We start from the raw sequence: 15,242 nt of genomic DNA, 5'->3' as shown, positions 1-15,242 counted from the left end.
CAATATTGAATTCTGTTTACTTCAGCATTCTCAGTGTTTCATTCCGGTATTTACCACCTTACTGTGTGAAATAAATTTTTTTTTCAATGATTGTAGATTGAAAAAACATAAGCCACACTACCAGACCAAAGAAAAATGAGTGAAATCCTACTTGTAAATATTTCATGATTAAAATTTTAAATGATTTCACAGTTTTACAGCTAGGCGCATAGTTTAAAACGCAGTAGTAGATACCAGCCGTTGAGTTTTGTCATTGGTAAGGCAATAAGCCTGTCATAATATCTACAGTAATACTTTCCTTATAACTTCCTGGAGGATTAGAACATACTAACTCTGGTCAGCTGTTTGACAACACGACTTGCAAGGAAAAAGCGATATCAAGTTGTAATGTGCGTGAAATGCAACTCGAAAGCTAGGTCTTGATCGTGTAAGACCCAAGTTACCATAATCTATAGAAAGTGTACATGTGCGTTAAAGTCGAGAAAAAATCGATTTTTATATCTATAACAAAAAATTTCTGGCTATTCTGTCATCTTTACTTTTTTCTTGAAGAAAATGGCGACTATTTTACAAATTGATTTGTAAATCTATTTGATTCATTGAAAATTGGTATTGTATTGTAGCCAAAACTGCATAAAATATAACTAGTGCTTGTTTTGTATAGATAAGAAAACAAAAGAAGTGAATAAATAAGTGCTGAAAGTTACATATAAAGAGTGACTTTTATAACACGTTTTTGTGATTAAAGACTCGAGTAAAATTAAGTAAAGGCGACTAAGCATTTAATTAACAATGTGGAGTGGATGGACTGGTGTCGCTGCAGCGGCTCCCATGCCTCCCATACCGGCACCTCAATGTCCGCCACCTCAGCCACCACCACCGTCGGCCGCCCCACCCCCACCCTCAACTGCTCCTCCAGCACCTTCAGAACCAGCAACTAGCAACACAGCAACCCCGATTATAGGGCCAATGCTTCCTGCTACGGCCCCAGTAACTGCTCCCGTCGCTCCACCAGCTTCAACTGGGCCATATGGCCAGTATACCGAGGCGCAATACGCCGCATTGACTCCAGAGCAGCAATATGCTTTGCAACAACACTGGCAACAGTGGCAAGCTTATCAACAAGAATATGCTAAGTGGCATGCACAGTATGGTGAACAGGTAAGTTGCAGGCAACATGAAACAAGGACTTATTTATGCATACGTGTATTAAAAAACATTTTCAACTTTTTTTTATTAGTACAAGAGAGAAATGGCTGCAGCAGCGCAAACAGGACAAACTATGGGTTTAAATAACTACTATCAGCAGGCACAGCCGCAGCCACAAATGCAAGCTCAACAGCAGCCACAAATGTTGGCACAAGCACCTCAGCAACATTCACAACAAAATCAGCATCAACCACCACCACCGCCTCCCCCTGATGGGCAACAAGCAAGTGCAAAATTTCCGTTAACAACTCAACAATACAACCAACCGCCACCGCCACAGCAGGTACAGCAACATCCCCAACAAGTGCAGTCCCATTCTCAACAAGGCCAGTCACATCCACAACAAGCCCAGACACTACCGCAAACTCAAACTATTGCTGGTAATCAAGCTCCACCTACAATGCATCAACCACCCCCAGGTGGTCCGTTCGTCAATAATATGAATTATTCCCAATGGCAAAATCCTTATCCTCAATCACAACCACAGCAACAATACAATTATAATCAACCTCCTCCAAGTTTTGCACAACAGCCGTCGAATTACGGTCAAAACCCAAATTTCCAGCAACCACCTCCAATAATGAACCAACAACAACCGCATTCTCAACCACCACCAAATTCAAATGCAACACAAGCTATGCAACAAAAACCTATGCCTCCTTATGGTAATTCAAATCAACAAAACAATAGCGACAACAGCAATAAGAATCAATCTTTTCCCGATCGTAATTTTGAACGTAACTCTTCTGAACCTATCGAACCGAATCCGAATCAATGGGGCCCTAATCCAAATCTGCAAAACAATGAATTTAATAAAAACCAAGGCGGAAATAATCAATGGAATTCTAGACAAAATAACTTTGAAAACAATTTTGATAACCCCAGGCCAGGAAATCAAAGCGGACCTAACAGTTGGGACTCCCGAAGAGATGATCGGGGTAAACTTAATGATTATAATGACATGTCGAATGATGGTAATATGGACGATCCTTTCGAAAGCAACCGAAATAGCATGGACGGCTTTGAAACAAATCCAAGAAATTCAAACAATCGATGGGGTGGTGAAAATTCTAATGCAGGAGCTGGTTTCAACGAAAATCGTACCGAAAACATCTCTCAAGGTAGACCAGGACAGCAGGGTTTATCAAATCAGTGGGGTAATAATCGGAATCAAGGTGGTATGAATAACGCCTGGAATAATAGGCAACAAGATGTTCAAGACAGTTTCGATAATGGTCGCAGAAACGCGGGAAACTTTAACAACCAGAGAAATCAGTCTGGCCCTAATGATCAGATCGGAAGAAATCGTTGGGGTAATAATGATAACCAGTGGTCGAATAATAATAGAAATAACCGAGATAATTTTAATCAAGGGCCTGGAGGAAGTGGTCGGAATTTCGATGGGAATACATTCATGTCTGGTCCAAACAACTTCAATCAAAGATATGGCCAAAATGAGCGAAACTTTGGGGGAAACTTCAATCAAAGGCCAGGGGGTAATACTCGAGACTTTGGGCCCAATGAAAATCCTAACCAAAGATTTGGTGGTAATGAAAGGAACATGGGCCCAAATAATACTTTTAACGATGATGGTCCTAAAGACGATTTCGCTGATATTAAAGATTCCAATATGAGACCTGGAATAAGAGACCGCAATTTCGGTAATAGAAATAACAGATGGACGGACGGCAATGATTCCAATTTCGGCGCACACAATGATTTAAACCCAGAAGCGGAAGGTCCTGGTAAAAATATAAGTCAGCGTAATCCCTTTAATTCGAGATCGCGCTCAAATGACCGTAACTTTGGTCCTGGAGGCAGTGGAGATAACTTTGGACCAAATACTAACTTCAATCAAGGAAATCGAGACAATTTCGGACCAAATAATTTCAACCAAGCAAATCGAGACAACTTCGCACCAAACAATAATTTCAATCAAGCAAATCGCGGAAACGGTCGCAACTTTCCCATTGACCCTTTAAATCGAAAGCCGGGTCCTAATGATTTCGGTCCAAACAATTTTAATCGAAGGTCAGTTTCGAATGAACGAAACCTTGGTGCAAGTAATTTAAGTCAAAGATCACATTCTAATGAACCAGATTTCGGCCCAAATAATTTAAATCAAAGGTCTAACTCAAATGAGCGCGCAAGAGAATCAGCTCCAAATATCAGCGTAGGAGGCCAAGGAGAAGGTGTTGCACCTCAAAGCGCAGATAAATTGCGAAATGCGCCAAATAAAAGTAACCGCGAACCGGAAATACAAAATCAGCGTCAAGGTCGCGTTGAAACCGACAGCGGGAACAAACAACAACGGCCCGATTTGGATGAAAAGAGTTTTGATATGCAGTTCCAACGTTGGGAAGAACAATTCGAACAATGGAAGCGTGCTAACGCTAATCATCCCGATAGGGAAATGTACAGACGATATGAACAAGAATTTGAGAAGCAACGCCAGCGAATAATGGATCGTCGGGAACAAATGCGACAAAGAAGATTACAGCAGCAAGGCTTAGAAGCTGAGCCAATTGGAAAGGAGCCTTGCGTTAAGAACGATAACTTAGACCCTGAAAATTCTACTGAAATGGATATAAGCAAAACTCCTGAACATGAAGACTCTGAAGATTTGCATGGTGCACCCGTTGAAGAAGATGACGGTACAAATCAGCCTTTCGCGGGCGAAAACAATAACATAACTGAAGAAAGCACCGTTAACAAAGACGAAGTAGTTCAAAAAGAAAAAGAGGATAAGGATGAATTGGTAAAAGAACAAACAAAAGTTGATTGTCCAAAAACAAGCAAAGAAGGCATCTCAAAATTTGAGAAAAAAGCGAATATTGTTGGTACCTCAGGCAAGCGAAAGAGTCGTTTTAGCGCTCCTACGGAAAGTGTAAAAATATCAAAATTAGACGACCCGACTGTCACTGAAGTGATATCCCTTGTGGATGAAGATGACGTCAAGGCCGGTGACGTTTCTGGTCCCATGTGTAATATTTTTGGCAAAAGTGAGGGTATTCCAGGTCTAGATTTGGTGGGAGGTAGTGGCGCAACCGACACAATGTATGAAGATAAATCATACATGATTAAGGGTAATGAAAGTGCTGAAAAGGAATTGGTTGAAACTTTTGAACCAAAACAGCAAGAGCCACAAAAGCCTGTTGGCAAAATACCATCCCTGTTTGATGTTGTAGTACAAAAACCAGCAGATTTCGCCATACAAACACCCATCAGTGGTGGCAATGCCGAAGACGAAATCGAAGGCGAGTGTGAAGGTGAAAATGATAATGAAGATGAACGCTCTGATAACAGGCTAGAGGCGGACAAACCGCAAGAAGAGCAACTAATACATCCGAATATTTCCAATGCCATTCCTAATTTAAATGATGCACTTAGAGATCCCGTATTCATGCAGAAAATTTCGATGGCCCTGGCTAAAGCTCAGGGCAGAGAGAGTGCGGATCCAAGTTGTGCGCCACCACCGCAGTTTCTTCAACAATTACCTATGTTACTTCAGCAATTACAAAAACAAAAATCTGACATGGATAAGTCAGATGGTGGAAATGGACCTAACAGTGGTGGTAATGATCCTACTTTTGGAGGTAATGATCCAAACTTCGGAGGCAATGGACCTAACTTCAGAGGTAATGGGCCAAACTTTGGAGGTAATGGGCCCAACTTTGGAGGGAATAACCGTAACATGGGAGGAAATGGTCCCAACTTTGGAGGAAATGGTCCTAACTTTGGAGGAAATGGTCCTAACTTTGGAGGAAACGGTCCCAGCTTCAGGGGAAACGGTCCCCCTTTCGGAGGAAATGGCCCCAATTTTGGAGGAAATCGTCAAAATTTCGGAGGCAATGGTCCCAATAATGGACCAAACCGGCCGAATTTCGGAGGAAACGCACCAAACTTCCGTGGCAATGGTCCGAATTTTGGTGGCAACGGACCTAATTTTGGCCCGAATGGACCCAATTTCAATAGGTTTGGGCCAAATGGTCCTAATTTCGGAGGAGGGAACGGCCCGAATTTCCGCGGAGATGGTCCGAACTTTAGAGGTGGCAATGGTCCGAATTTCGGTGGTGGTGGTGGTAATGGGGCAAATTTTAGCAGAATGGGTCCCAACGACGATCGACGTAATTTTGGCGGTAATAATAACATGGGCGATCGCGGAGGGCAGAATTCATTCCGAAGTGGTCCCGAGGATAATGAAAGACAAGGAGGCCCAGATGGTGGAAACGATGCTACAGGAACGGACAATTCGAATTCTTCATGGGTTGATGGGTATGTATAGAACTTTAACAAGTTTTATTTATTTCATTTTATTTACAATTATATAAAAGAAATGTGAGATCCGAATGAGTTAAATTTATCAAAGGCAGATAATATTAGCTTCACATGAAAAACGCTGGTTTGATAGATGATAATACTTTTGATGTATGCCTTGTATGCATTTGTGGCGTATTATGTTAGCTTTGCCATTATGTATATACAACATTAAAAAATTCTTTCTTCTTAAGTACATTATTTATTTATACGAAAATGAAACAGTCATTTAAAATTTGCGAAAAATTGAAAATTAGTTTTTGCTAAGGAAACCGTTTGAAGCCAATCAGTTTAGTTGCCTTCTAAGATATCTAGTTCATCCTTTCATTGCATCCAGTTAGAGGGATCCCAATTTAATATAGAAAAATCAAAACATTATCTAAACTTAAACTTTATTTTCTTCTAATTGAAAATTCACTAATTGGCTTAAAGTGATTTGGCTTAATATCTGAATGGCAAAAAACTGTAGGTTTCTGCATCTGTCTAACAACATTAAGACGCACATCACAAATAGGACGCGAGAAGCTCTCACATACGCTTAGCAAAAATGTAACCGCCGAATATTGATTTATCTTTTAGCGTAGCATAGTAAACACTTCAAAAAATAAAAAAATAAAATCAATTCATATTTAGGGATCCTTTGGCAAAAAAAAAAAACAAAGTCTGCAAAAGATAATGCAAATCTACCTCAGCAAAAAAAAATATCTTCAAATTTACGCTTCTCGTTGTGAGATACCTAATTTTACATCGGGAAATAGTAGCACCTACTACTATTAAGATTAGTGAGAGACTAGTACAATTCAACAAAAATTTTCCGTTCTGGATGATAGCTAAGTTTTATTTATTGGTTTTTATTAAACCAAAAAAACCTTTAACACATAATTCCATTGGCTTTATCGGTTGACGAATTAAAAGAGCAGAAACCCATTTAATTATAGACTATATTGAACTTCAATTTGTGCCGTTTACAACAGAATATATTTAAAAAAAGGTGTCTTCTTACCACAGTAAGATATTGACTTTCTGGATTATCGATTGCAACGCCCATTTCTTTTTTATTGCAACATCGGGCTAATTTCATTGATTTTCATTTAGATTTTCCAGTGATTTGAAGGAATAAATCTATGTTTCAATCTATACTTAAGTGTACGACTGGTGCTAGGTTATGCGGGCAGCTCTAAAAGAGAGTTGACTCGGAGGCCTCATAGGCCATTGTGCATATTTACAAGTGAAAAAAGAATCGGAAGCTTTCGACAAAAGCCCCTCAGCTGAGATCACCTTATTTCAATTACTACAAAAGCGCTTTAGAATATTCAAACGTTATATAAACACCAGAATTGATTAAATTGGATTCATATTTTGCAGGTTTTAATTTTATTTTAATAATTTTAGTCGCGTTTAACATAAGTGCTTCCTTTAAATCGCGGTTCACACTAGAGTTTAGTTGTGGATTTATTTTAAATATGTATTAACAATGTTTTTAACGTAAACGTTTTTTTGGTATTTTTTATTATAAAAAAAAGTGTAGTAGCGATTTTTGGATGCAGTTTATTTCTATTTGATACGTATCACACGCCTTCCCCTTTAATTTCATATGGCAACATTCTGTCATATTGTATTTTAGGTTTCTTTTTGGGTTTTTTGCGATTTGCAGCTTTATTTTTAATTTTTCGTAAAAAAATTGCTGAATACAAATTTTTAGAGAATTTAATTCCCGCATTTTTTCTATAGAAGGTTTAAATAAAACACTTTTTATTGTAAATAATTAGTAAAAACTGTGAAATTTGTGAATTTTACATTGTCACGGTTTTCGCCATTTTTCAACAATTTCTGTTGAAAATACGTAATGTGTTCAAATCACGATCGGCAACGTAGCAAACATAGCGATGTAAGGGAAGTGGCTTAAAATTCATTTCCACATCACGTGAACCGGTACAGTTCGATGGCCAAAATTCTATAGAACGAATTACAAAGATTAAGGTCTTAAAATGATCACATTGAAAACAGTGTGGCCTTTGCAAAATTCAACGTTGCGTCTAAAAATTTGGTGTCTAAACTAACCGTGAAACCGGTGAACCCAACACTTAAAAAATAAATACTAACAGCAGGAACTTAGAGCATGATTTTAAAAATTCATAATGGCGAATCCAATATGGCGGCCAAAAAATCAAAATCGATTCGGCGGGTTCTTGAGGCCGCTTATTACTAATCTGAAGTCAGGTTGGAAAAATTCAAAATTTGTAAAGCAAAATCTAAATGGGTGCGTCGTCGTATGTGATCATTTTAAGACCTTAATCCTTATGAGAAGAAGAAAATAATTTCCAACGTAAAATAATCGTGTCGCGCGACGAAAAAAATAATAGTCCCATATAATTATTAGGAGAAGGTGAAAAAGTTTTTAGTCTAAGGATTTTCGTCTCCGGAGACGAAAACAACTTTTCCAATGTTTAATTTTATTTCTTATAATCGTTATAGTCTCTGCCTAAAGTCCATCATGGCGGAATTTTGCCATGAAATTTAGGGGCAAGACTATGCCATCCATGCCAAATAGAAGTAAACTACATCAAAAAATTGCTACTATAATTTTTTTTCTTCGTACCAATTTGATCTAAATTTTGCTGGGCTAAAAAAGGCTTTAACCGAAACCATATATGTATGTATGTAAATCTAAATTTCAAACTTTATACAGAATTTAGAAAATCTTCAAATTTTCATCAAAATTTCGGAACTTTTATTTTGAATCTATAGAAAATTTTTGGGTATGCCGTTTTATAGCCCATGAAAAATGCAAGTTTCAAGTGTGTTAGTGAAAATCGTACAGTAATTTTTTTCCATTTTTTTTTTTTAATATTTGTTGTTTTAATTATAGTAAGGTAAAGCCGTTCTCTCAATTCATCGGCCATGATTTTTTTTTTGAAGTTTGCCAGCATTTTAAAATCATATAAAATTGAGAGTAAAAAAAGGAATTGTTCAAAGTTGTTGTTGTTTGGGATTGAAAATGAGAATGTGTGTGTGAGTTTGTGTGTAAAATTTTAAAATTAAATTGCTTGCAAACGTCAAGAATTTGAAAAATTCCTCTCAGCGGTTCTACCTTCCTAGTTTTTTTTATCCATAAAACTGAAAGTTCCTAACTTTGTAGTATAATAAAGTGCAAATTTGAATTACCCAGGACTTGCCGTTTCATAATAAACCAATAATAAACTAAAAAAAAATGTTAATAATTGCTTTAATGTCCCGTCCTAATTTATATTTGGAAAATTTTTAAACATTCAGACATAAAATTTCCATATTTTGATGAAAATTTGTTAAAGTTTTATAATTTTAAGTTCAAGTTCGAAACTTTGATTTGTTTGGTTTTGTGTTGGCTACAGCATAAAAAAAAAAATTATAAAAAAATAATAAAACCATTTTAACCTAAAAAACGTTGTTGATATTAAAAAAAAAAAAAAACAACACGTGAGTCGTACATTTTTACAGGATATTAACCAGACAGAAGAAGAATATTTTTCACTTGTAAGTATGCACGATGAATACATAGACCTATTGCAATGCCCAGAAGCAGGTTCCTTATGCATATCTCTGCATGTCTCTAAACCATGATTAGAATAGAATTTCTTACCGTTTCCATAGCGACAAGTTAACTCCCGTCGCACAGTGATTCAAAACTGGAAAGGACTGTTCATAATTCATTGGAGTCTTCATTTTTGAACCAATTAGATTAATTTTTGTTTTTTAAAGAAGAAGCAGCAATCGGTTCTCCTGTTCTAGTTAATAAATGATACAAATTAAAAACTAATTGTAGGGTTCCCCCAAAACTATACAAAAACTCACAAGAAAAATTTGAAATGTTATAAAAAATGTTACCATAATGAAAACAGAGAAAATTTTGAGCTTTTAGAAAAATGTTTGGTATGCAGTTTTATATGTAGATCATTAAATTTTAGTATAATAACTTGCAAGTGGCAAGTGGCTATGAGGTTGCGTTGATTTTTTTTTTATAATTTTTTTTTGTTATATTATTAAAAATCAGAGCGAACTCTTAGCCGATTGCAACTTGCTGTTTATTATATTAACATTTAATGATCTATAAATTTGCATACCCAAATATTTCCAAAAACCAAAAAAAAATGAATGTTAATTTTGGTTAACATTGGGCCGTATGCATAAAAACTAAGCAATTGCTTTTACTTAAAATTTCAAACCTTTCACTTAAATTTATTTGAACAAATCGAGTAAATTATACAACCCATTGTTTTATAACATTTCAAATTTGTTTTCGTTTTGGAGGAATCAACTAGTTTTTATTACATAACATATATTAACTGAAACAGGAGAATCAATTTTCTGAAAATTGCTACTTTTTCTGCACTTCGGCATTAAGAAATAGAATGTAATCAATTAAAAATTAAAAAAATAAGGTAACTGGTCTCTTGCAAATTTTATAAGCTCCAGTGAATTATGAACACTAAATGCCAGATTTGAACCCACTGTGCGTCTCCAGTAATTTGTCTATTTCCAAAGAACGCAAATAACAGTTAATCAGACATAAAAGTTCACTCACGCTATAAATATGCTACGCTCTTAATGGGAAATGTTTCTCACTTTGCGCGATACGCAGCGGCAACAAGAATTTTCATAAGCAACAATGCTACAGACAAGGCAACAGTCGACGCAACATGCCCTGGTTGTCTCAACGGTTGCCTCGTGTGTAGTCAGCATTAGAGTTGGAAATCAAATCAAATAGAAACTCAAACAAGTAATTTTTAGCAAAAAGCAAAACCGACTTCAATTCTCACATAAAAATGGAAGAGCATCGTTAAATTCTTCATGATCATTTGTTATTTTTTTGGTTGATTCAAGATTTTTACATATGTCTTATCCACACGTTTGTTAGTTTTATAAAGAAAATAATTTTCGCACTGAGGTCCACTTTCCCATGGAACCCCCATGGAAAACCGGTTTATTTACGAGGTTTACAGTTACGAAGCAGTTATGCGTTTAGATGAATACCCTATATTTTGGAATTGGAATTGGAATTGGAAGTTTTTATAAAACATTACAAACCATACAAATACAATTTCGTTTTTCGGGAATAAATTAGTGAGCCAAAGAAATATTTAAGAAAACTAAAAATTTTTCTAATAGTTTAAGGATTGTCTATCCAATGGTGCAATTATCGAATAATAGTGTATGTGGCATTTACACTGTTTCTTTATTCGAGCGACGATATGTATGCTAATGACTAATACAGTGGCGAAAATATAAATATAAAAGCGATATTTTAGCATTCTTTGGCTATTTCCCTTTCGATTAAACTTTGCGACAATTCAAACCAGCGGAGTTTGCTAATATTTTTGGAAAGTATACATATTCAGTAATAAAACACTCGATGGATTTGCAAAAGTTAACTCGTATTTTTATTTTAAGGCCTACTAGGGTTTTTATGGCCCGGCCTTTAAAAAAAAAAATGGAAAAAATGGTTAAAATAAATGTCTTGAAGATTGATATATTCGAGAAAATTATTCTTCGGGAAATTGTACTAGGGGTCTTTTCAGGCAAAAAGCTTTATGCCACCAACGTAAAAGTCTCTTAAAATTATAATAAAAAACCAACAAAAAAAAACTTGTTTTTTTTACAAAAAAAATTGTTTTTTTACAAAAAAAATTGTTTTTTTTTTACAAAAAAAAAAAAAATAAAATGTGGTTTGGCTTTTATTCCATGAAGTTTTTGCCTGAGAAGAAAGTCCCCTATTAGAATTTTCCGAAGAATAATTTTCTAGAATATATCAATCCTCTAACTACATTCCAAATTTGGAAATAATGGGTTAAAATGTTCTACGAAAATATTTTCCGTGAAATTTTACTATATGGGTGAAAATTTCTCAACTGGACCTCGGTTTCAGTCAAGTTCGAATTTTTTCGTGAAAATTTGTGGGTAGAGAGGTTTATAGATGTGAAAGGGATTCTGAGATTTTTTTTGAAAAATTTTAATTTTTGAAGTTTTTATAAGCAAATATGTAAATCTTTTTTTTAAAACTTATTTTCTCTTACAGTATTTGACGAAAGTTGATGAAATTTTTTGTAAGCGTAGTGACATTAGAGCTTCAAAAAAAAATATTTTTATAATACAGAATTTTATTTTTTTTTTAATTCAAACATTATATATATTCTAGTTGCATTAAAAATATGTTCTCAATGAGTTTTTTCCATTTCGTTTATATTTTCTAAAACTGCATTTATTGAAGAAAATATTTGTAAAAAAAAATTGTTGTTTTTGACTTAAAGCAACATATGTATGTCACAGCGCGCACAGAAAAGATCTAACAATTTTTTTTTTACAAATATTTTCTTCAGTAAATGCAGTTTTCGAAAATATAAACTAAATGGGAAAAACTTTTTGATAACATATTTTTAATGCAACTTGAATATTTATCATGTTTGAATTAAAATTTTTTTTTTCAAAATTATAAAAATATATTTTTTAAAGCTCTAATGTCACTACGCTTACAAAAAAAATTTCATCACTTTTCGTCAAATACTTTAAGAGAAAATGAGTTTTGAAAAAAAGATTGCTTAATATATTTGCTTATAAATTATAAAAACTTTACAAATTACAAATTTTCAAGTTCTCAGAATCCCTTTCACATCTATAACCCTCTCTACCCACAAATTTCCACGCAAAAATTCGAACTTGACTGAAGTCCGAGGTCCAGTTGAGAAATTTTCAACCATATATGTATGTCTTAACTTTCAATTTCGCTCAGACATTTATTTTATCCATTTTTTTCCACTTTTTTGAAAATTACTTAAGCCGGGACATGAAAACTTTAGTAGGCCATAAAATATAAATACGAGCTAACTTTTCTTTCTTTCCGAATATGTTGACAAAGTCCGGACTAATTTCGGCTGTCGCACAGTGATATTTAATGTTTATTAACTTTTATGAGAGTGTAGATTGTTATCGCAAAAAAACCATGTATTAAAAAATCGAATTAAAAAGTTGAAAGTTTTGATCAACATTATTCAAAACACGTTGAATTCTTATGGGTGTTCTACAAAGTTTTAAATTTTGATCTACATGTTTTTTAGATAGTAAGCTACGTGTATTTATATTATATAAAAAAATACTAAAAATTTTTTAAACAAAGAAAAGTAGCCCATTATTGCTAAAATGTCTTTTCCCTATTTAGATTCTCGCCACCGTATGTACAATTGCAAACATCCCCGAACTTCGTATTTCGAATTTTGCCAATTTACGATAAAAAAAAATTAAATTATTTAAAAGTACATTTTAAAAACTACTCCTCGTTGTGAGCCAAAAAATTAAAATTTTGTCAATTCTAGACAAATTTCTGTTTTATTTTATACGCACGTTATTCTAAATTGCTTTTTCGTGAGTTTTGAAATTTGTTGGCTTTTGTCGCGCGATGTATTGAAGAAGTGTTAGCATGTGAAATTTTAAGAAAGTGATAACTGTTATTTGCTATATCTGCGGTTAAGAGATGAACGAGCCTTATTAATTCCCACTAAAAAATTAAAAATTTGTTTCAATAGCGCATCCATCAGCCCGCCATTATAAAAAAATGTTTTGTAAAATGTAAACTAGGGGAAATAGAATACAAACGACTACCCACAAAATAAAACGTTTCTGAGAAATGTAGAACAAGAATCCAACCTTTTTGAAATGTTGTTAAATTCAACATTCGGAAAAGTGGAGAATCAAAACGAAAGGTAGAAATAAAAACAAACTTTTGTATTAGAATTAAAATACCCAATTGCTTTTTCTTCTAACCAAAACACTAATAGTTATAGTGGATTCATAAAGCATAAAACTTACATGTAATTGTAAATATGAAATGAGGTACGAACAGAATGTGGGCATTGTAATTAAGTAACTATATTAAATGTGCTTTCATTAATTGTAATAATATATGAATTATAATATCCAGGAGGTTATTGTATGCAATTTTGCGTGTAGCACCGGTACCAATCTGCGTTGAAAATGCATGGCGAATATATCGCAAAAGTAAAAAGAAATATTCGCAATCACCACAAATATAATTACTCTAATTACAATGCCTATGAGTGCGAGAACATGCCAACCCATTCTTTGCCCTCTGTAAATCGTTGACTACGAAAGCAAGCAACCGTCTCTTCGGTCTCACAAATCTAAGTGTAAAGTGTTAAATAAATACACAACTATCAAGTTAGCAAAATAGTGTATAATCACATTGATAAAACTGTTAATACTGGAATTTCTATTCCATTCCTTCTCTTTTCATTGCCCCTTGAAAACCCGCATTATATAACGTATACAAAACGAAAATGTGTGAACAATCTGCAACTCGTCGCTCCATTATACCAATCAATATTGATCCACTATATGAAATACATTATTTAGTGGTGGTAATAAGAAGCCTAATTTTAATAAAAGACAGAGGAATCCCAAGTCTGGAAACCGCAATTAGAGCACATAATCTACTACATACCATACCAGTTGATGATAGTTGTTTGCATTAGACTTAAGTTGTCGCTAAAACAGTTGAGATTTTTAAACTTAAATCGACGAGTAAAAATTATAACAAAACAACAAAACATATTTACACTTACGAGTTACAGGTGTTTTCGAACTCTTAATTGCTAGTTAAACAACTTTTTGATTTTTTACTATATGTAATGTGTGTCGCTGTTGTCAAAATACAATGAATTAGCTGCAATAGTTACCGACTTTGTTCTATGTGCCGGTGCAGGTCTGTTACTGTTTAAAAACAGTCCAACATGTGACATGTGACCACCGAGTAATATAGAGAAGTTGCTGATGCCGCAATTCTTATGTATGATGCAACAGTTGACCAGCTCGCCGATAACTATTGGATATATAGACATAATCTTCATACATACTACTACTATATGCTTACAACAACATACCCTATTAAAAGGTATAGAATAAAAGTTTGAATTTCATCAACACAACTGCTTGAATTTATTTACAAACCAAATCGAAAGGGTCAAGGCGGCGGGGCAATTTTGTTTTCTCTCTAAACATTACTACGTGGTATGCGCGGTAGTACACTAGCTTATAATGACTTTGTTCAAATAACGGCATAGCGGATTCGAGATATATTGCACTATACATACATAGTTACTTCAATACCAAAGTGCCTAATTTAAACCTTTTGCAAATAGTATACAACACTCAGTTGCATAATTATAAATCCAGTAAAAATGTCTTTGAAACAACTGTCACAAGCAAGATGGGGGAAAACTTTCTTCGGTGACTTTTGATGTTAATGGCTCTCTTGAAATAGAGTATATATTTTTTTAATCATAACTTAATTTAAAGGAAGTGAAAAAATCTAAAAATAACTTGTTGCAAAACTACATATACATAAATCCAAAATTTAAATCCCAATGAAATTAGAAAAAACATGCAAATATATCTTTCTAATACTCTATTTGTGCTTCTATGACTTTAAGTGATTGAAATATGGGCTCACTCATACTTAAATAAACACTAAAGCAGCATACAGTTTATGGCACACTTGCATAATCACCAATTTAAACTGTCCTTGCTAGTATTCCCCACATATTCTCCATTTGGTGGAAGTTAGGAGAGCACGCACAATCGTCCAAATATTATTAGTTTGCAACATAATTTGCAAGAAATTACCCAACAAACATTTAGGTTAGGGAACGATTAGAAACCGATTAGAATTC

The 15,242-nt window shown here is 34.4% G+C and overlaps 1 protein-coding gene across 1 annotated transcript in view; it reads left to right on the top strand.

Annotated features, from left to right (window-relative positions):
* The first annotated feature begins 545 nt into the window (after positions 1 to 545).
* LOC118732949 overlaps positions 546 to 15,242 on the top strand; it is a 49,785-nt gene continuing 35,088 nt past the window's right edge. Inside the window, exons 1-3 of the mRNA XM_036462077.1 lie at positions 546 to 581; positions 665 to 1,161; positions 1,241 to 5,484. Coding sequence (XP_036317970.1) covers positions 793 to 1,161; positions 1,241 to 5,484 — 4,613 coding nt within the window. The 5' untranslated portion in view covers positions 546 to 581; positions 665 to 792. The remainder of the gene's footprint in view (positions 582 to 664; positions 1,162 to 1,240; positions 5,485 to 15,242) is intronic.

The sequence above is a fragment of the Rhagoletis pomonella genome, unplaced genomic scaffold (assembly GCF_013731165.1).
Source record: "Rhagoletis pomonella isolate Grant_MI unplaced genomic scaffold, Rhpom_1.0 Rhpom_scaffold_00002, whole genome shotgun sequence".
In the NCBI taxonomy this organism is placed as follows: Eukaryota; Metazoa; Arthropoda; class Insecta; order Diptera; family Tephritidae; genus Rhagoletis; species Rhagoletis pomonella.
The sequence above is the reverse complement of the archived record's forward strand: the minus strand, read 5'-3'. Positions and strand labels throughout refer to the sequence as shown.